The 22713-nt window shown below is 39.8% G+C and overlaps 1 protein-coding gene across 2 annotated transcripts in view; it reads right to left on the bottom strand.

Moving 5' to 3' along the window:
- Positions 1 to 21195, bottom strand: part of PGR (progesterone receptor) — a 37680-nt gene extending 16485 nt beyond the window's left edge. Inside the window, exons 1-4 of one of the 2 annotated variants that reach the window (XM_032197696.1) lie at positions 20589 to 21195; positions 19955 to 20504; positions 18591 to 18742; positions 4294 to 4410 (exon numbers count right to left, since the gene is read on the bottom strand). In XM_032197696.1, coding sequence (XP_032053587.1) covers positions 4294 to 4410; positions 18591 to 18742; positions 19955 to 20504; positions 20589 to 21195 — 1426 coding nt within the window. Of the gene's footprint in view, positions 1 to 4293; positions 4411 to 18590; positions 18743 to 19954 lie in introns of both variants that reach the window. The other variant, XM_032197686.1, reaches the window with a different exon arrangement.
- Between the last annotated feature and the right edge of the window lie 1518 nt (positions 21196 to 22713).

Below are 22713 nucleotides of genomic sequence, written 5' to 3'. Positions count from 1 at the left end.
AGAACAAGGAATCAGTGACAGTCAGCCTGGGAAAATCACAGATCCACTGATAGGAAATAAAAAGCTGTGTGTGTTTATTCAAGGACTTGACACAACTTTCTACTATCCTATTAGGTAGAAGATTAGAAAGTGGATTGATTAACTTGTTTGGTTATGAAACATAGAACTTAAAGACAATATTCCCACAGAGAATCTCATCGTTAACATTCTGTAAAATCTCAGTCTTTCTTACCATGATTAAGCTATGCTGAAGGTCTTTGTTTTTTGTCTGAAGGCTAGCATTAGGAAACTAATTAGGAGTAAAAGAGAAGTTCATCTATGAAAGTTCCATCTGAAGGATAGAAATCACAAAATGCACATTTTGGGCGGGGGGTGGGGGAGTGGAGGGGGATGCTTCAGGGTGGCCTCTGTGAGCAAAGCCCAGCAGATACCCCACATCAGATCAGAGCCAGCTCCAGACATCTCCAAAAGGGACCCACTGCTGGCCAGAGCTGAGCCATGAGCGACACTGGGTAAGCCTCTGGGAGAGCAGATTGAAGGAAGGGGAAATCTGCTGTGCTACAGCAGCTGGGAGAGAGGGGTGAGAGCTGAGAGAGAAGCAGCCCTGCAGCCCCCAAGCGGAGTGCAGCAGGAGGGCAGGAGGTGCTCCAGGCACAAGGCAGCACAAGTTCCCCTGTGGCCGATGGAGAGTCCCCTGGTGGAGCAGGCTGTCCCCCTGCAGCCCATGGGTCCCACATGCAGCAGATCTCCATGCTGCAGCCTGTGGAGGAGCCCCCGGTGGAGCAGGTGGATGTGGCCTGGAGGAGGCTGCGGTCCATGGAGAGTCCCTGCAGGAGCAGGCCCCGGGCCGGAGCTGCAGCGCGTGGAGAGGAGCCCACGCAGGAGCAGGGGGTCTGGGGGGAGCTGCCACCTGTGGGGGACTCACACTGGAGAGCAGTTCTAGAACCATATAGAATGGCTTGTGTTAGAAGAGATGTTAAAGATTGTTTACTTCCAACCCAGCTGCCAGATATCCCTTGAAAGGATGCCACCCAGCCTGGTCTTGAACATCTTGCAGGGATGGGGCATCCACAGCTTCTCTGGGCAACCAGTTCCAGTGCCTCACCACCCTGTGAGTGAAGAATTTCCTCCTAACATATAATAGGAACCTACCCTCTTTTAGTTTAGAATGGTTATTCCTTGTCCTACTACTGTCCACCCATGTAAAAAGTTGCCCTCCATCTTTTTTATCAGCCCCCTTTAAGTACTGAAAAGCTGTAACGACGTCATTCCAGAGTCTTCTCTTTTGCAGGCTGAACATCTCCAGTTCTCTCAGCCTTTCTTCCTAAGAGAGGTGCTCCAGACCTCTGATCATCTTCATGGCCCTCTTCTGGACCCACTCTGACAGATCCACAACTTTCTGGTGCTGAGAGCCCCAGACCTGGATGCTGGACTTCAAATGAGGCCTCACAAGGGCAGAGCGGGGGGGGACAATCACCTTCCTCCACCAGTTGCCCACTCCTTTATTGATGCAGCCCAGGATGCGGTTGGCCTTCTGGTCTGCAAGTGCCCACTGCTGGCTCATGTGGAGCTTTTCATCCACCAGAAGCCCAAGTCCTTCTCCACAGGGCTCTCAATGAGTTCTTCTCTCAGTCTGTACTCACGTCCAGGATTGTTCAAACCCAGGTGCAGCACTTTGCACTTGGACTTGCTGAACCTTGTTAGGTTTATGTGGGCCCTCTTATCTAGCTGTGAAGGTCCCTTTTTATGGCATCCCTTCCTTCTGTTGTACTGACTGCACCACTCAGCTTGGTGTCATCCGTGAACTTGCTGAGGGTGCACTTGATCCCACTGTCTATGTCATTGACAAAGATACTAAACACCATTGGTCCCAAGACAGACCCCTGAGGGATACTGCTCGTCACCAGCCTCCACCTGGACATAGAGCCATTGTCAATTATTTGTCTGTGACCATTCAGACAACTTCTTATCCACCAAATGGTCCACCTTTCAAATATCTCTCTCTTCAGTTTAGAGATCAGCATGTATTGTTGGAACACATCAAACACCTTATAGAAGTTAGATGATATCAGTTGGTCTTGCCGTGTCGACTGATGCAGTCACTCCACCATAGAAGGCCAGTAGATTGATCAGGCAGGATTTGCCCTTGGTGAAGCCATGCTGGCTGCCTCACATCACCTCCTTGTCCTGCATGTGCCTTGACACTGCTTCCAGGAGGATGTGTTCCATGATCTTGCCAGGCACAGAGGTGAGGCTCACTAGTCTGTAGTTCCCCAGGTCTTCCTTTCTATCCTTTTTTAATATGGAGTGACGTTCCCCTTTTTCCAGTCACCAGGGATTTCACCTGACTGACAAGACTTTTCCAATATGGTGGACAGAGTGGTAACTAATTGCAATGGCAACTACTTCAAACGGCTCCCTTAGGACCCTAGGATGCATGGGATCGGGTCCCATAGTCTTGTACCTGTTTGATTTCATCCATTCCTGAAAGGCTGCATCTGGAGATACAGTCCCATATGGGATCAGCTCCTGAAGAGCTGCAGCCTGTGGGCAGCCCCCACAGGCTCAGTTTGGGAAGGACAGCATCCCGTGGGAGGGACCCCACAGGGAGCAAGGGCAGAGAGGGACCATGAGGGAGCAGCAGAGACGATGCATGAGGGTCTGACCGCAGCCCCCATTCCCTGTTCCCCTGTGCTGCTGGGGGGGAGGAGGTAGAATAGGGTGGATGGGGGGAATTTGTTTTTAGTTTGCTTTTAGTTCTTACTTCTCTAGTCTGGTAGCAGTAGGTAATAATCTCGCTATGCTGGGTCTGCTTTACCTGTGACTGTCATTGGTGAGTGATCTCCCTGTCCTTATCCCAACCCATAAGATGTTTTTTTTTCATCATATTTTCTCCCCTTGTTTTTCTGAGAAGGGGGAGAGTGCTATGGTGGTGCTGAGCTACCTACTGGTATTAAACCACCACAACATGTTCTCTTAACTTTGTTCCTCCTTCCTCAGCCCAGTGCCATCAACATCCTTGGCAGCTCCATTCTTTTTACCAAGAGGAAGCACTGCTCTCCCAAGGTGCAGGAAGGAGCAACAGACAGTAACACCAATTACACTGATGTCTGTCACTGTTCTATTTCCAGTGCTGTGGGGTGAGAGGGATCTAGTTTGAAGAAGAGGACTCAAAGGAGAGGTAGTGTTGAAGGTTTCAGGGAGGTTCAGGAGCAATACATAAAACAGAATCCATATCACAGCACTGCCTCTCCCTCCTGTCGTTACACAGACTGCTCCCTGGAGGTGCAGCACTGTCTGTTACAGAGGATGAAATGCAGAGAGCCAGCAACAGCTGCTCACTGGTAGGGAACTACTGATTTACATCACTGATAAACGTATAAAATGTAAGAATGACATGACGACCGCGTATGCAAAATACTCCAGCAGCAACACAGTACTGCAGGATCTGAAAACATACAGCTGTGCAATCAAAATGTCAGCCTGCAAACTACATACAAATGTTAATTTATGAATGGACACAGACACAGAAAAATAATGAAATTACCAACAGCATATAATGCCAGTTCTTCCTTCAGGGAAAAAAAGCAATATATAAATGCAGAGAGAGAAATGTTTGATGAACTAAAACATATTAGAAGTAAATCATATTTTGTCTGTTCCTTTTTTATTATTATTTTTAATTCAATTTGAAAATACATTCTGTCTTGCTTTCTACTACCTTTATATTATTTTCTTATAGTTTCAGCCATGTATTTTCAAGCCGTGTGCTGGTCCAAAACTTCATATAGCTAAAGTGTCATGAAAAATATGGGAAAAAGAAAAAAAAATATATATATATACATATATGCCTGGTCCTCTTTGGTGGAACAGAAGGATATAAACTTGTTGAATTCTACGCAAAGCAATGAGTACAGCAGAAAAGTGTGGGGATAGTCCTGACTTCTGATTTTAGTGTTGATCTCAATTTGCTTCTTCATTTTTTTCCCAGATTGAATTCTCTGATCCAAAACTATTAATAAATACATACCAAAGACACAATTCCTGTTGTTGCAACAAAATGAGTGTAAGGATACATTATATGACACAAAGATATTTTTGTTTCAGGATTCCCAGGCTTTCGTTAAAATATGTAAGCATTTTAACTTATTTTAAACACCAGGTAATTCTTCCAAAATAACATTTTAATGTGGTTCTTTCTCTTAAAGTATCAAAGGAATATTAAACTCAAGGGATTGAAGCTAGTGCTCTTGACTGCCTATTTTTCTCAATGAGATTTGAAAAGCAGCTCACCTCCCAGGACCATACCAGCTTGACAGCACTTCCTCAAACGACATGCTGGACAATTCTTCCTACGAATTTTATCAACTATGCAGTCATTTCTTCCAGCACATAAATAATTGTGCTGCCCTGCAGGCAAGAGAAAAACAAAATTAATATGTTTTCTAACATGACAAAATTATTTCTGTGTATTAATGTTGCAAAAATAACAGAGGAGTCAAAAACAAAAAAGTATAACTGACCCATTACAGAACCCCTTCATTTTGTTAGCTATTAAATAATCATCTTTTACTACTTAAATATAAAGTTTCTTTGTCCTATTTAAGAGTGACATTCCCTATCTACATAATTCCAAAATAATTAACAGGCAGTACAAAACGCTTAAAATATTAATCAGTATTTCTAATCTAAATCAAGCATGAGGACAGATTTCCTTCTGTTTTTTGTTTGTTTGTTTGTTTGTTTTTCCTTTACTGTTCCTAATTGCAAAGTTAATTAAGTATTTTTTGCATGGATTGATAAAGAGTTTCCAACAAAACTGAACAAAGAAGTTGGGGCATTATGCAGTGCAAAAAATAGCCCTTTAAGCAGAGTAAATTACCTCTGCTGGAGAATCAGTTCTGCACAACACCTGCTGAGACACCAACTGAACATATGAAGCCAACAGAGGACAAACAGAGGAAGGCTGTAACTTTTTGGTTTATGTTAGCTCTTAGGAATGGCAACTCCAGTTTATTGTTTAATTCTGAAGCACTCAGTTAGGAAGAAGCTGTCATTAGTGTATTAAAATGGAATCTTTCACATGAAATTAGCTTCCAGCACAACAGTCATTTTATTAGCAAAACATGAAATCCAGCTGATATAATAACATTATTTCTCAAAACAAGCTTCAATTATAATTTTTCTTGAAGAGAACAAAAAAGTATATTTTTATGCTTTTGTATAATAGTTATCATTTCTGTGATTCATTTTAATGTTGAATGAGTAAACAAAGCTGTAAGAAGAAAACAGAACAAATCTTCGCATTAAGCCTCAGTTTATCCTCTAAGGTTTAACTCTAAAATCCTTCCTGTTTTTGCACACCATCCTCTATCCGTTCCTGTATTTTCATTTTCTTACATCAAAGCATAAAAGATGTTTCTTTTAAGACCAAAAAAAAAAAAAAGGATAAAAATGTATAACTGTAGGAAGTACCAATATCAGGGATAATTCCCCTGTAGAATATTGTGGATGTAGACGTGTAAATATAACAGGAAACCACAGCACCACTTTTAGATTTTTACTTATTTTTAGATTGGTACTACTCTGACTTAACCATCTGATGTCACCAGGAGCACACAAGTCTGAGACAATTATTTTATTCAGCTGGTGTTATTTTTTTCTTTATAATCTTATTCCATCCTTTATCTGCACTTGGTCAAGTGAGCAACTGTTCACCAATAACTTTTCTAAACAGGAGAAAGACAAACTGAAAATGACTCCTCAGGTGCAAATGCAGGACAAGACCACTCTATTCTAACAACAAAAGACGTGCTAAAACACATGAAACATTCCGTTTGCTTCTGTGGTAACATCTTTTCAAAAATTAATTTACTTCTTACCTTTGCTTTTAAGAGCAACTTGTCTAGATTTAATGAAAGAAACCTAACTTCCTAAAATTCTTAACAGTTTCTATTGTTTTAGAAAACAACAAGTAATTGTCTTATACACTGCCTGGAACTTTAAAAATATTTAATAATGTACTAAATTACAAAAAAAAGCTCATTTATTTTCTCCTATTACTTCTAATCCTGGATATCTTCATACCGGAAATGTTATCAAAATTAACCCAATGACTAAAAATCTGTCTTGCTTTGGCAGCAGAGCAGGAGGCAAAACACTTATTTTGAACATTTGTCATTTATTTGCATTTTTTCCTCATCTTGCTTTGCCTTTATTAGCTACAAAAGCTCTTTTGAAAGGCAACAACAGTTTTAAGATTGTTACTTAAAACCATAAAACCATCAAATCATCAAATTATTTCTGTATTGTGGCATTCTGATGCATAGTTTATCTACAGAGAAATGCTTAAGTACATGGTTTAGGTTATATTTGTGGGTTTTATAGTATTTTTATTTGTTTGTTTTTTGTCCCCTGAAAAAATATCTCTTTGGACCTCATTTTTTTGGAACCTTTTGAATTTATATCTGGATCCTTTTAGCCCATGTCCACTGGAAGATCAAAAAATGGACTATGCATTTCCAGCTCAGCTGCTCAGAAGCAGCTTGCAAACCTACAGGCATTCATGATTTAATTTTCATCCTATGCTGACACAGAAAAATACTTATCTACTAAAGTTAGTGCCATATCATGAAATACTCCTCTTCAAACTCTCAAAGAAAATGTTCATATGTTCTAGAATGATGTTAGTATTTAAACTTTGCTTTTGATACTAATATGTGTTTTGCATACTTAATACCCCAAGTATGTGTGCTCACTGCTAAAGGAGGCTAAGAAACTTCAGTAGAAGCAGTAATGGCAACAGTGTTCATGCTGGAACAATAAATTAATTGGCAAAATGGGAATTAATAGCTTGATCTATACACATTTTAACAGCCTGCATTATTAAATAGCAGATATATTATATAACAGCTTTTAAATATTACACATCTAAGATTGTTACAAATCAACAGTGCAATACATTGTAAAATTTAGAATTTGCAGTTACACTTTTAAAGTTCACTACAGCTCTTAGAAACCTCTTCATAACTTAGGCTTTATCAGTAGATCCAACCTCCACATTAACTGAAAATGTAGGAAATACTTCATCATTATGTAACAACTCACCAGTTATTATAAATCCAAGACAGAACAATTTTTTCCCATCTGCTGACCAAATCATAAATGAGTCACAATTATCAAAACTGTTCTTGAATGTTCCTATGTTCTAGTGAATACAGCATACCACCTCTGAGTTATAGAACAGATTAAGTAAATTCAGTGCATACCATGAGAGAAATGAAGCACCGTTGTTGGAATTTAGGTGCAGTAAGAATTTCCTTTGATCTTCAAAAAGTATTATTTCACTCCTATTTATTTCATAAACTGTACCAGTAACCTAACCTTTATTATGTTTTTACCTAGTTTGTTTCTTCCATAAAGAAGAAACTACTATGAAATAAAAAAAAAAAAAAAGGAAAAAGCTATCCAATCTCTCCCCTGACACTTCCCAATCTAAAGTATATTACAAAAAAAAGAGCTGAAGCTTTTTTTTTTAAAAACAAAAATATATATATATATTACATTATATATATATTTTATATATATATATTATATATATATATAAGGATATATAAGGTTTAATTATTTAGTATTTCACTTAGTCTCACCTGTCAGGGCTTTTTTAGTCATCAAAGTCATCTGACTGGATCTCATATAGATATACAAATCTCACATGAAACTGTATCTGTGTTTCTACCATTGTCAAGAGCTGGATTCTGAGAACCCATTACTTGCTTGACATTAATATTTAAGTGTCAGTCACTACATGAAGGACAGTTTGTGTAAGAAATGGAAAACATGCCAGATATTTAGTTAATTTCCAGATCATGGGAATCAATTTCAAATTAATTAATTTCAAATTAATTTCAAATTTCAATTAAGCTATTTGGAAAGTTTTGATGGTATACCTAAACATTTATTTGAAAATATATCATTTAGAATCGCTTGTTGCATCTCAGTCCTTAGGATGACCTGTATTTTCACTGATTTGCTTAAATATGTGAATATTGCAGTAATGTTAAATACATGTACTAATGAAGTATCTAAAGACCCCTGCCAAGACAAAATTCCTGTTCAATTGTAGCATGTCACCCAGCATCTTTTATATGTTATTATAACTAGGAGATAAAACACAAAAACCAAGATAGTTGTCCAGTCACTAGGGCCCAGATGAGAAAGCAAAAGCTGGTATTTGTATTTCTTACAAAAATATGGATCTAACAACTTTCTGACAACTGCTACTTTCTAGGAAGTTTTCCCCCAATGTTAAGTTTCCTGAATACGTTTCCTTTTCACCTATCTTTAAAAGTGAAAAAAAGCTCTCTCAAGACCTCAAAGCATCAATTTGTAATGTAGATTTGATTAAATATGGAGAAAATACAGAGATTTCATCTGAATCATTCCAGATTCTTGTAGGGTACCAGTTTTCTTAACCTCCATCAAAGTTTTATTTTAGCAAAGGCAGAAGTACTAATGTAGTCGTTCAACTGCAGTTTTAAGTACTTCAATAACTAATGCTACATTGGCACGTGTATATGAGAAAGTGATTAAGATGTGTATGGTCTGCACACACCAACACAATCAGTCACAGTTTTTGCTGTGACTGTAAAGCTGCAGTAATAGTACTACAGCTCTGAGAAATGCTGCACATACAGTGTCTTTAAAATCTGGTTATTAACTGAGCTCACTGCCATACTGTAAGTTATTTAAAATGATTCAAATGAATTAACAAGTTCCTGAAATTTTGCAGATATGCAAAGATGGAAAATGTATCTGCACAAGGAGTATCACATGCCAGCAGCCAGTTATTTGTATAAGTGCATCTGTGCTGAACTGCTGCCAGCCTGCACAGAAGCAACATGCTTGTTTGCAAACTCTCATTTCCTCCTGTCTGCAAATAAAAGCACTTTCTCAAGTCTTCTCTCTCTCCCATAGTTGATTTTGTTTCCCCATACCATTTTTACTTATCAATGCTTTCTTATGAAACCATCCTGTTCCAACCTCTGGAGGACTTCTGTTCACAATACACACCACACTGTTCTATTTAGTCTATTTTTATTTTTATTTTTCTGTCTAAAACCAGAAGATATCTAATGCATCTCTTTGTAAATTATTTTATGGCCAAGTACCACTCAATGTCAACATTTTCCTTCATGAAAGCCAGCCTCCAGCTTCTGTTCAATAATTTACTCCCAACATGTTCTTTTCCTCTTGCAGTGTTTTTCATACCATAAGAAATAGAAAGTGCTAATTATATAAGCAAATATTAAAACCAAAGGAGTTACTTTTTCACTAAATCCCTGTCAGGCATTCATGTGAAAGCTGATAATAAAAATGATTTTAAAATAAATAAAATGGAAAATAGTTTCACCTATGTGTACTAAACACAATGGTCCAGATGTAGCTTCTGAGAATGACTGACTTCTGGAAGCTAATATACTATACTAAGGTACACATTACTCTGGATTTGGGCCGATTCTATCACTGTTTTCCATAACTAGGCAAATAGTCTAGCCTAGTTCCTCATCAGAAATGAGAAAAACAGCTAGACTGACCTTTGCTCTGATCTAAATTAACCACTGCTCTATTTATACTGTTCCCATGTGCAAAAAAGCAAATTTGTGTCAAGCTTGCATGTCACAATGTGGGCTTATGTGCATGGGTCTTGGAGAACTAGGAACCTATATTACAGAGTTTGTAATACTCAAAGTATTCTCTTCGTGTCCCTGTATGCCATTACAGACGATTACAATCTCCAAGATTCCACACACCTCAAATATCATTTTAAAATTATTTAACACCAACTTCACTTCAGTGCTAACATTTTCTCCAGAAATAAAGATGTCACTGAAATGAGGCTGAAACTCTAACGACTTAACAACAAACCACATTCCCCACTGACCTTACCCTGTTTGTAAAGAAAACAAGTATTTACTGAGGGACTCACATTACATTTCCCTCCTTGACCATCAAAATCAAAGTTAACTTTTTTCCCAAATATTAAGCAGGTGTCCTGACTACAGCCCTATAAAGTACTTTTATTTTCAGACAGGAAGAAAGGAGAGTTTGCAAACAAGTGCATTGCTTCTGCACAGACTGGCAGCAGTTCAGCACAGATGCACTTACACAAATAACCAGCTACTCTATATAAAGTCCATAGTGGTATAATAAACGTGCTACTAATGCAGATCTGCTTCACAGCCAAGAGTTCAGTGGGCAGAAGAGTAACTTGGGAATATGTTCCATCCTGGACTCTTTTTCTTGCTGAAATAATATGGAATTCCTCCCCTCATAACAATATAGTTTAAAGTGAAAACAGTGAAGAATGATTACAGCCCAAGGCATCCTTTGGCCTAACGAGCTGCAAGGAGAAAAGGGTGTGTCTGACTCACTCCAGACATGATGAACACAGCTCTTACATCCTGGGTGACTGCCTTACTTCTTCTATGTACTCAGTGATGGGGATTGTGAGCATTAACAGGTACTACCAATTCCTTCATCTTTGTGAAGCTAGTCTTTCATTTCTTTGCCTTAACTACACACGATGAAAAAAGCAAATTGATTAAAAATGTTTTGTTCAAAAAGGAAGCACAACTATAAAACATTCATTCCTAAGTCAAATCTAATATTTCCCATATTCTACTTTACTTTGCTAAGCAGATTGATAACTAATTTTTCATATAACTCTACTTACAACAAACTTCTGTTACACTTCCAGTCCATTATCCGTTAATTTGTAGTTAACTTGTAAGCATATCTTACAGTCCTCTGCCTAATTTTGTTTGCTAAGTGGACAAACCAAAAATGGTTTCTTTGGAAGGGAAACAGCATTTTCAAACTACCATATATCTTGCATTGCTTTTCTTCTCTTCAAAAAAACACTTCCAGTGTTTGCAATATCCTTAACTGACTCTTTCTTTCTCCTTTATCTTGATTAGAAAATCATCTTGCCTTTTGTTGTGAACACTGCACCACTGTCTTTTTCCTTCCAAAAATTACTTCTCCAGACAGCAACCTATGCACATTATATTTATGCTATCTACAAAACTGATCAGTTAAATGTAGCTACACTGTTTTCATTCACTTCTGGTTAGTTAAAAGTTGTAATACTGGGTGTGGTTTGTTTTGTTTTAACCTTAGTAATTTCCCTATTTATTCTATCACCTTCAAGCAACCAACCAACCACCAAACAAAAACCATAATTAAGTCCTGTTTTACAGAAACCATCATGAACTGCAAAATAAGGGTTAGTATTTTACATTGACTTTATTTGGTCTTCCTAGAATATTTACCACAGTAACATTCTGAAAGGCATAAAGTCTTTGTGTCTAAGTACAGGAACTGACAATAGTAAAAATGCTGCATAGCTAATATATTTCAGAAAATGATTCTGGCTTCTACAAATCAGTATTTCCAGTTATTTTTATGGCAGTCTGTCACAATTGTTCCATGGTCACCATTTTTAAGTGATTAATTACATAATTAATATAAATATCTAAAATGATAAAATTGACATCTTTTTTTTTTTTTTTTTTTTTTTTTTTTAAGTGAAGGTTATATTTCTTATAAAATAACTATAGATCATAGGATTCGAACATCCAGTGTACTTTAAAAGCACACCAACTATTTCAGAAGTATACATCATTAAAGTACTATTTGTTATTTTGATCCCTGAATGCTGTATTCTACCAACATAAGAAGCATTACATTTGTATTTCAATCATCCCATCATTCTGATTTCAGTGAAAGTATTACAGCACATTGCCTTGATGAAATTTTCACTGTGTGTTTTCTCTTATTCTTTGCCTGGTCCTAGATCTGAACTGGTAGGAAAGTAATGAAGGTAGAAAAATTAATGAAGTAATGAAGGTAGAAAAGTAATGAAGGTAGAAAAAACTAAAAACATTAGTAGCAGAAAAATGCAACATGTAAAAAAAAAACACATATGTTGCTGCCTGTGATCAAAACACCCAATACTGCTGAAAAACTGTGAAGAAAGGATTCATTTGACTAATTAGATTCTAAAGTGTAGAGATCCAGGAGAGCAAGTAGTGTACACTCTGGTCTTGGGCACTGGAGAAAAAAATGGGTACTTTAGGATGTGATTTATCTTAACCTTGAGTAATGTTCAAATTGGAGTTCTTTAATAGCCTATCGATCTCCAAAGGAAGCCCAAATATGGATGTCCAGATTGGCCTTCAGTTTGGTGAAACCAATCTCACACAAATCTCCACTGTAGTTGGGGATTGTGGAAACTCATATAATTATTTGCCAAGAATAGGACAGCATTTTCCAGGATGTCAATGTCACATGCAACTCTTTTCATGCTTTAACTGCAAAAGATTCCAGGTTGTTGAAATGTACTCGGATGCTAACAGATATTAACCAACAGCCACTTGTGAAACTGCAGGAGCTGTTGACTAGGTATGACCAGGAAACCTCTGAAGTACAGCCATGTATCAACACAGACAACAACATACTGTAACATACAATTGACATTTGTTAAGTCTTTCCACGGGTCTTTCTTTCTTTCTTCTAAAGAACCATCTCTTAATCATCAATTCTGTGGAATGGATATATAGCTTAAGGAGATGGACACTGTCAAACCTAAGTGCATTTTTAGGAAGTAATAGTTTGACTATAAATACTTAAACACTTATTTTGTATACTTATTATATTTATTTATACTCTAAAAAGATATGAGCTACCTTGGTGGTATATGGGTGGGATTTATACCACCAAACGCAGAGAGTATACATCATCACCTGACACTCCTTTTATGTTCAGTATACAGAAATACTTCCTGTTAGAGTACCGCCATTTTCATCCTATGTAGATACGCAAAACAAGTCAATGAATTACTTCCCAGAAGTTCCTGTTTCTCTCCACCTGCTATAGAAGGAACTCGAGATGCACAGCTCAGGTTACTCCCATTTTGAATATCTGAAGTTGGACCAATCAGCAACGCTAAGCACTCAGCTGCTGGTGCTCTGTAAAGCAAGCAGACCTACACCACCTGAAATAACTTCAAATCCAACTGAAAAGATGTTTAATGCAATATTCAATACAGTTTCTAAACTCAGTATATAACATTAAGACAAAAATTTTGGTAATTCACATTTCTGCAACTATGTTCTAAGACATCTCTACCAGGAAATCAGTACAGTCACTAAGAGAGCAGTAAGAAGCCCAGCATTAGCACTACACCCAAAGCACAAGAATGAATGTTATCCTTGCTCACTCCATTGTTGTGCCACAATCAAATTGACAAATTAATGTTTGTCAAATGGCTGAGCAACAATACTTTTTGTAAGTTAGAAATATGATACACAATTATGTATCTGCATAGATCTTCTTTCCCTTTTTGTAACGTAAATTCTTTGCTCTCACAGAAGTGAGACTTGCCAGTTGAATTTTAGGACCTTCACAGAGGTAACTTCATATATTTGAATTTGGAAATATACTTAAGTTTACTGTACATTAACACTTTTTGGTCATGTACAAAATAAAACAGCTTTAATAACATTAAATATACTAAGTGAAAAACATTTTCATCTCTCAACTTGCAGTATGATGCTTTGTCTGCTTCATGAAACTTTCATGACTATCAGGTTTATGGTACACACCGTACCAAATTCTGATTCCAAGAACACAGAAAGTGGGATTAAAAACAGAAAATTGCTGTGGAGTTAGGAGAACGGGAAACATTTTACAGCTGCTTTATCAATTTCATAGATTAAAAGGTCTCTATATTATGGCATTTCACTGTCTTTCCAAATAGAACTTCCTATCAGTAGATATTTTTTCAATCAGTGTTTGGTGTGCTGTGCCACTTAACATCTTTAAGCTATGTAAGAGTACACTTGGGGCAATCTTCACGCAGAGTATTTCACTACGTAAGTAGCGAATCACACTGTCATCATAAACTGCTTATACGTAACACAAGTCAGATAAACTTTATCAGAAAGGCTGGCTGAAACAATGCTCAGCCTTTTCACTGCACAGGCGTAGCTCATGCTTAGTTCAACACCTTCCTCCACCTACATACACAGACAGTGAAAACTCTCATGGAAACTATTTTCTAACCCACAGGGTTTGCCAGACTTAGGTCTCAGAGAAAATAAATGTCCACATGTCATCAGCTAAGTGTTGCTGCTGTTGTTGTTGAGCTTGTTCCCTGATATTATTATTTGTCCAGCGCTGTTACCTTGAAATTAAAGCACATACTAAAACTAGAAATTTCCTATATATTCATTAGATCAACTTAATAATAGGGTCCCAGATATTTGAACAAACCAAGAGTTATTTCTTAACACATATGCTGCAATATCATGTATTTATGTCAGCCCCAAACTCTTCAGGTTCACACAACCACTTGTCATTACATGTCGAAGTAACACAAACAAGGCGCAAAGGAAGGCAAATACTTTTATAAATATAGAACAAAAAATAGAAGTGGGAAACAGCACTTCAAGTTGTTTTCTGGTTCTAGGTGATTTTTATTTTTCATCAGTAGAACTATGCTGGATAGACTTTCAAGAATGCAAGCCACCAAGAAATGATGCATTAGTGATAATGTAACACCAGGAACCCACAACTCTATAGGTAGGGGAGTTCCTCTCCAGGACAGAAATTTCACTGTCGTGTACTACACAGCCAACTGCAAGGTAAGAGATGATCACAGTTGCCTTGCATGATTTTTTGTGAAGATACCCTTATAAGATATTATTTATGTTATAAGATACTTTAGCTTACAAGATACTGTATCTTATAAAATACTATTATAAGATACATATTTATTTATGACTGTATGGTAATTTAAAGCTAAGTAAGTATGAATTGACTTCCTAAATTTCATTCTCCTAAACTCTACTGGCAATATTTTATCTGTTTTTTGTGACCTTGTATTAGATATATTGGTAGCACTTACAAAATGCCTGACCATCAACAGCATATTACTTTGCAAATGTGGAAATTCTGTAATTTTTAAAACATTTTAAACTTTATTTCTGAATATTCTTTGGTTGGTAACTCCAAACTGCCATTAATTTTCAGCTCACAGACATGAACAGTACTAACCCATCTACATACTGAATCCAATTTTGTATTTTAAAATTTCTTAACTGAATATAAATAACAGAAACTTCTATTATTTCCATGGTAAATAAAGAAGATCTTTGAGTATTTTTTAAAAAGCCTTGCAATTTTTACAACAGCTGAATCAGTGGATTGGTAAATCAGCTCTTTGTAGCTAACCAACTAAGAGCATATAACCTCTTTATGCAAATAAATATTTCCTAAAAAGTCAGTATTTTTATCCCTTACCTGCATTTTCTCCTTCTCACCTCTAGCACAAAGGTTTGTGTTTTTTTTTTTTTTTATATTCGTTTTACTACAGTTCCCTCCCCCTACCTCCCCCCCCCCCAAAAAAAAAAAAAAAAAAGATTTGCAGTTTTAGTTAATGTCTTAGGATTCTCCTTAGAGTAAAATATACTTATGGAATAAAAAACATCTTCTTCTTCATATGTATAGGCACATATTGGAAGCCAGGAACCCAAACGACAAAATATCTACCAAACCATACATAGCTAAGAATTTCTTTGCCAGTGTTGTAAAATAATTTAATTCTAAATTTAAGCTTTCATCTTAGTGATCCTCACACAGTTCTGGTCCACTGTTACACTGTACGGATACCGCCTAGTTCTATTCAAATGTATGGTTAAATCATACTTAGTACAGAAACTTTTAGATTCACCTGTACAGTTTCAAATTCAGACTGAGGATTTGAATTGTGCTCTGATTATATTTCAGAAAGAGTAGTGATAGAAAATGGAGTTTTCTGGATAGCAAAATGGTCCATTCTACCTCAGAGAAAGCATTTAATTAATACTGTATTTTCCACACACTAGGGGTGAGTAAAAAAATAAATAAATAAAAATAAAGTGTATGATGAATGCTGGTTTCTGTGAAAAAAAAAAATATATATATGTTGGCTGCTAGATTTGAAACTGCCGACATACCTAAAATTACAAAAGTAATTAAAATAGAAAATAGGCATATTCCAACAAAGTCAGTACTGCTGTATTATGTCCCTTGTTATGTATGCACTTGAAAACTTTATAACATATGAGAGAGAAATCTAAATATAGAAAATCCAAGTAGTAGGAATACCTTCTATTTTCAGCCATGTTTTAATTTCTCATGGTGATCAGGACTTTATGGAAAGTATATGAAAGGTAGATTTATGATTATGAATTTGCACTCAAAAAGTTTAGCATCTCATTTGCATGAATAATATTGAGAAAAAAAATGGAGTAGTATTCAAAATTTAAGAAGGCAAGTAATGCATTCCCACTCGAAGAAATGATGGGCAAGGGGACACTACATAAGAAAAATTCTCAGTAAAATGTGTGAATCTTTAAACGCTGCTTTCTCTGGTATCTACAAAAAATATTATTTTTATTTTTACAAGAGAGTAGTTTGTCACCTTTATTTCTGACAAGTAATAAATGAAAAAATACTTTAAGTTTAAATGAAATTGGATATCTATCCATTTCAAAGCTAATAATTTTATCCTCTGCTTCAGTTAAAATAAGGAAGTCCATCTTTTTAAAGAACTCTCTTTACACTTGCGCCTTCTATGTAAAATTAGGTAACTACATTTGTTCATGTTGCTCATGCCCATATTGCTCATTTCTGTCATTCTTCTCCATAAAACTTAAAAACTACTAATCTGTAGTTTTTCTTGTCATAGTCCAGCTCTCTGGGGTAGTTGTCAATTCTTTGAATACTCTTCCTAAAAAAAAACTAAACACTTCTTCACCACACTCACAGTCTTTGGAATAATTTAAAAAATGGTAAGTATGAAGATGCTATGAGAAACACAAGTTTTTTGTTTGTGTAACTGTATTGACCTCTTATTTCTCTGTGTATTTCTAAATGAATCAGTAATATTCTGCTAATACAGCTTTTGCATAAACACCCAGTGAAAACAGCCTGAAGAAATCCCTAGTAGCAGTTTATATGCCTGCTGATAAATGATAATTTAGCATTAAATAAAGTATATATGCTGAACAGTAATTGGATATGTTTTTGAGTAGGTTCACCTACTGTACAAATACAAGTTTAGGAAAAAGATGAACTTCAAAAGTTACAGAATCAAATTAAAATACAAAATTAAAAAATAAATACTACTGTTGAAAAGTGAATAAATAAACCTTCTCTTAAAATATGGCATTCATAAATTACACTACACTCTTTCTTAAAACTTCAGCTTCCTGACTTTTTAAGAGTATGTCTGATGCAGTACAACAACCAAAAGCAAAGAATGTGAAGCCAAACCAAGAGACAACAAAGTCAGTGAAACAAACATATGCCTTGTAACTTAAAAGCTAAGTGTTTTTCTGTATTGCAACCTAACAAATATGTTTTAATTGTTTTTTTCATGAATACTATTAAATGTATTAGAGAAAATGTGGCACTAACAAAGCTAATTAGTTCATCTGGCACATCTAGTCTAGTGGTCTCGATTTGAAGATATATAGTCTGATAAAGCAAGCATAAGTGAGCATATGCTTAAAATTGAAAGAAACAGCATACTGAAACAATTCTAACTAAAGTATTTTGCTGAGCTTTTAATTTCCCGTTATTCCCCTTTTCATCTGAAGAGCAATAAACTCTATAGCATTGAATAAACTATATATCACAACAAGAAAACATGATGCAATTTCTTCTTTTAAGTAATCCTACACAGTGCAACAATAGTTTTGTTAAGAGTATGGAACAGAAACTTTAATGTCCAAGTTCTGACAGATAAGAATTGTGAGAAAAGTAGACAAAGAATAAAATGTTTTTTCTTTTACTCGGATTTGTCTTACTGCTTCATCAGCTGAAGTATATAAAGCAATCTGCTCCTGTATTTAAAATCTCAGTGGGCATATATGGACAAGGTATAATATAATTCCAAAAGAAAAAAAAAAAAGTATTTTTACTGATTTGTAAAACCTGAAGTTTGGCTTTGTAACTCAATATCTATCTGGAGAAAAAGTTAAACCCATTTGACTTGAAATAGTTCAGTGCAACCTGAATTAGTTCCATAAAGCTCAGGAAGCCAAATTCTGCATTTTGCAAGCAAGAAAAATTACATATAACTTCAAAAAAAAAAAAAAAAAAAAGATTGAAGCCAAAATAAATTCCTATCTGCATATGATTAGGTCATACCCACAAAATTTTCATTTAAATAGTATTTACACTTTCTAAAACAAGTTCTGTATTTCCCAAGATCTTGATGAAACTCTGCTTACTGAGAAAGATTAAAAGATGAACAATAATAAATAGCAACCAGTGAAAGTACAACAAATAATACTAGTAAAGTTAATAATGAAATATTTTAGTTAGTATTCGCTATCATACTTAGAGTTGCCAAAAAAAAAAAAAAGTATGACTACAGTGATCATGCTCACAGATCAGCAATAAGTAAAGGGTATGTTCTTTGCAGTGCCTAGGAAGATATATTTCAAATAATGAGGAACAATGGCATGATATAGTACCTTCCATTGCCCTTTTAAAGAAGACTTTACAACTTCCACAGGTAAGTACTCCATAGTGGCAACCAGAAGCCTCATCACCGCAGATGAGACAAATCTTCTGGGGTAGAGATTCAAAACTGTATTGAGAACTTTGGCTGGATTCTGTATCTGGCCTTCAAAAGAAAAAGAAGAGAAATGAAATATCCAGATTTGCAACGGTTAGCTACTTACCTGTATTAGTGAGCTTTATATTACAGCGTCCTTTATACATCTTAGGACAAGGGGAAAAAAAAAAAAAAAAAAAAGGCAGGATTGCCTTTCAGCTTGAGGTTTCTCTACACTAGGATAAAAGGCACATTAGCAACGTATGCCTAGTCATTAAAAAGGCAAGTAGTGAGCAAAACGCATAGTAGCATCTTAACCCATTTTAGATAAAAAGGGGACATTCTAGGAAACTCTTTATCAAAATGTTCATCTTCCTCTGATCAACAAGTCATGTGAGTAAAGTCATACTGATTTATATCTTTTCCTGAACACCGAATGGTACAGAGACAGAATCAAATAGAAGTCAATTGAATTTCAAAAGCCCCCCTTCACATGGGAAATAACCAAGCTTTATCTCAGCTAGAAAAATCGTTAATAATTGGTTTGTTGCCTCCTGTTCAGTCACAGCGTTCTGCTCAGTACCTAATTCTGATGAGCACATTGAGGTGATGAGTACTTCTGTATTTCTTACCAATAAATAAATAAATAAATAAATAAATAAATAAAAACAGGCTAATCTAGCTAATCATTATGTTTATAAAAATCCATATGTTTCTATTAAAACGATAGAGTTATTTTTGCAAATATTTCTAAGTAACACCTTGGCATCATAGTAAGCCGTGTTCATCGTAGTAAATTAATATAGATATTTAAAATGTTTCAGGGTTTTTTAGGTGTATTTAACTGCTTTTTCCCAAACCAGCAATAATGTTCTGAAGATTATTTAGGTATTTAACTGACCACCTGTCAATTAAGAGAGGTGAACCTACTGCTCCTCCCTTCTGTGGAGCTGGTTACTATATTGCACAGTATGAAGCAATCATAACAAAAATGCCGCTTCTCTCGGAGAGTAACCGTGCCCAGATGAGCATCAGCTGCAAAATTAAAACCTTGGGTGCGTTCCCACCAGGACCGGGACACCCCAGCGCGCCCAGACAGCCCCAAACTAGACGTGCGGCCACGGCGGCCGTCTAAAATCTCCAGCGGAGCTCCGCCGAGTGCCGTTTTGTCCCCGTTCCTCCCCGGGCCGTCCCTTCGACCCCTTTCCGAGAGCGCCGTCGGGGGGCAGCGCCCCCCACCCCCTGCGGTGCCGCCGGCCTCCCGCCGCCGGCCGCCCTTACCGCACGTAGCCGAGGTAGGGCGGGCAGAGCTGGGGCAAGCCCTCCTTCAGCACGGCCGCCGGGAAGCCCAGGGGTTGGTGCCCGTTGAGGCCCAGCGGCGGGTAGAGGCCCGGCGGCGCAGCGGAGGCTGAGGTGGAGGGGAGGCTGTCGGGCGGCACCGGCGGCCCGTAGGCTGCGGGCAGCAGGGAGGAGGCTTCGGTCTTGTAGAGGACGCACTCCAGCGAGGGCTCCTGGGCGGCTCGGGGGGGCTGCAGGTAGTCGGCGGAGGCTGCCTTGCCTCCCAGGTACGGAGCGGGCAGCCCGACGGCCTCCTCCTTGATCTTCAGGGCGGGCTGGAGGTCGCCGTAGGCGAAGGGTCCCTCCTTGCCGTCGGCCGGCGGGTAGCCGTAATCCGCGAAATCCGGGGCGGGGGCGGAGGGCGAGGTGCGGGGCCCGAAGGCGCTGGCCTCGTACGCAGCCTCCACGTCCAGCAGCTGCCTGGTGCGGGAGGCCAGGTAGGCAGAGTTGAGCGGCAGGATGGGCACATGCAGGTAGTCCTGCCCCGGGCACGCTCCCGGTGCCGCTCCCGGTTCGTGCTCCGCAGCCGTCGGGGAGGGCGCCGGGGCCGAGGCCAGGCTCCCCCCGGAGCCCGAGCCCTGCTCCGGCCGCCGGCTGCCGGCGGGGAAGGGGCGCTCCTGGGGGGAAAGCGCCCCCAGCCCGGACGCTTTGCCCCGGGGGGTCGCGGCGGGACCCTCGGTGCCCGGGGGCGGTTTAAGGGCGGCCGCCAGGGCGTCCCCCCCCGGCCAGAGCCGCGGAGGAGGCTGCGGGGGGCTGGCAGCCGGAGCCCCCGCAGCGCTTTCGGCCGATTTCGGCTCCGGGCCGCGGCTCATGGGGGCGCCGGGAGCCTCCGGGACCTCCGGCCCCAAGAAGGACCAGGCATGAGCCGCGGGGGTCAGGAAGGTGTCCAGGACGCTGTCCAGGGCGTCCTTATCAGGGAGGGAGCCGCTCCCCGGCCGGTACGAGAGGGAGTCGCGGTCCTCCTCCCCCGGCTGCCGTTGCTGCCGCCGCCGCTCTTCCTCCTCCTCTTCCTCCTCCTCCTCGTCGTCCTCCTCCTCCTCGTCGCTGCTCCTGGGGTAGAGCAGCCCGTCCAGGGCGATGTCGATGGCCTCCGCTTCTCCGCGGCTGGGGTGGCCCTGCAGCAGGACCGCCCCGTCTCGGGCGGACGAAGGCGCTCCGGGCTCCTTGGCCTTCACCTCGGTCATGCTGCCCGCCGCTCAGCCTCCGGCGCGGAGGCCCTCGGGGGGGAGGGAACGAGGGAGGCTCCCGGGGCGATGCAGCAGGGCCGGGCGGCTCCTCACATCCCGGACGGCGGCTGCCGCTCACATGGCGCTGCCTTCCGAGGGGGGGCAGCTCAGCCCCGGCCCCCCTCCATCACCAGCACCACCGCAAAGCCTTCCCCGCCGTCGGGGACGGGGACGCCTTTGCCCTGCGGAGGGGAGAAGCCACTCAGCGCCAGTCTATGTGACACTCCCCTCACTGGACCCCCGCCTTGTTGCTCCCCCTGCCCTTAACGCCGGGGGGCTGCGGTGCCCGGGCCCGCCCCTCCCCGTGGCTGTCCCCCCCCCTCTTCTCCCCCGTTCTCCTCCTCTGCGGGGCTGCTCCGCGCTGCCTCCCCCCGGGGGCTCGCCCGCCGCCGGTCCCCCCGCGGCTTTTCCCTGCCGCTTTGCCGGCGCCCTGGCCCCTCCTCTGCTCCGCCCGTCCTGTCCCTCCCATCGCCCTCCGGCCCCTCGCCCCTCTCCCCTGTCCTCGGGCCCGCTCCCGGGCTGCCCCCCGACCTTTCCTCCCCGTCTCCACACCCGCAGGTGCCCCCTCCTCACGCCCCTCCGGCACCCGGGCACAGGGCAGGCAGGTTGGATGGTCACTGTCTGGGGACAGTGAGCAGGAGAAGTTTTCCTTACTTGCCGTGTCCCTAGGATAGGCTTTCTGTAGTCTTTCACCCTCCCTCTCATTGTCAATTTCAGAGGTAAGCTCTGCCCCAATTCCTCAAAGCCCCGCTGCTCACACCGGTGCATCTTCCATGGTTCAGTAGCAAAGAAACCATGGCATTGTAAAGCACCTTATGTTATAGGACCTCCAGAGTACCCTCTACTATACACAAGAGAAAGCGAAAGGCTTTTAGAACAAAGTATTTGAAAAAATGGGGCATCCTTTGCTTCTAATACAATCCAGCCCAAATTACTTAAACCGAGGATCTGTCAGCAGCTACTAGCTGACTGGCTTTTTGTGTAAAATGCTGGGTCGGTGAAGGAACCTGCACAGCTTCATAAAGCTATTACTGATTCAAATACGTACACACCCACCCACATTGGTAAATTTTGCGTTATATAACAATCTCAGAAAAGAAAATTGTGTTAAAAGATACAGAGACTAAATTAGCCTAGGAGTAGTCCGTGGGACTTTGAGGAGAATCAGTATATTTTTGATTTGTAGAGAAAAGTACACTGTTGCATGCTTACTTGTGCTCTGATACTGGAACACACTTCTCTGAAAAGATCTTTTTCATAAACTCTCTGAAAAGACATCTTTTTCATAAACTCTTATCACTGTGTAATAGTTCCTTTTGTTGTTTTGCTTTCAAAATATTCCCAGACTAAACAGGACGGTTTATGGGGGAGGAAAGCACAACTTTTTGAAATTACTGCAGTGGTCAGAAAGCTAACATCAGAAATCATACAGGGCAAGTTTATAGAAGCAGTGGCTTCAAATAAACTTTATTCAGT

This window comes from Aythya fuligula, chromosome 1 (genome assembly GCF_009819795.1).
Source record: "Aythya fuligula isolate bAytFul2 chromosome 1, bAytFul2.pri, whole genome shotgun sequence".
NCBI classification, from domain to species: Eukaryota; Metazoa; Chordata; class Aves; order Anseriformes; family Anatidae; genus Aythya; species Aythya fuligula.
This window is presented reverse-complemented; position numbering and strand designations above follow the sequence as displayed.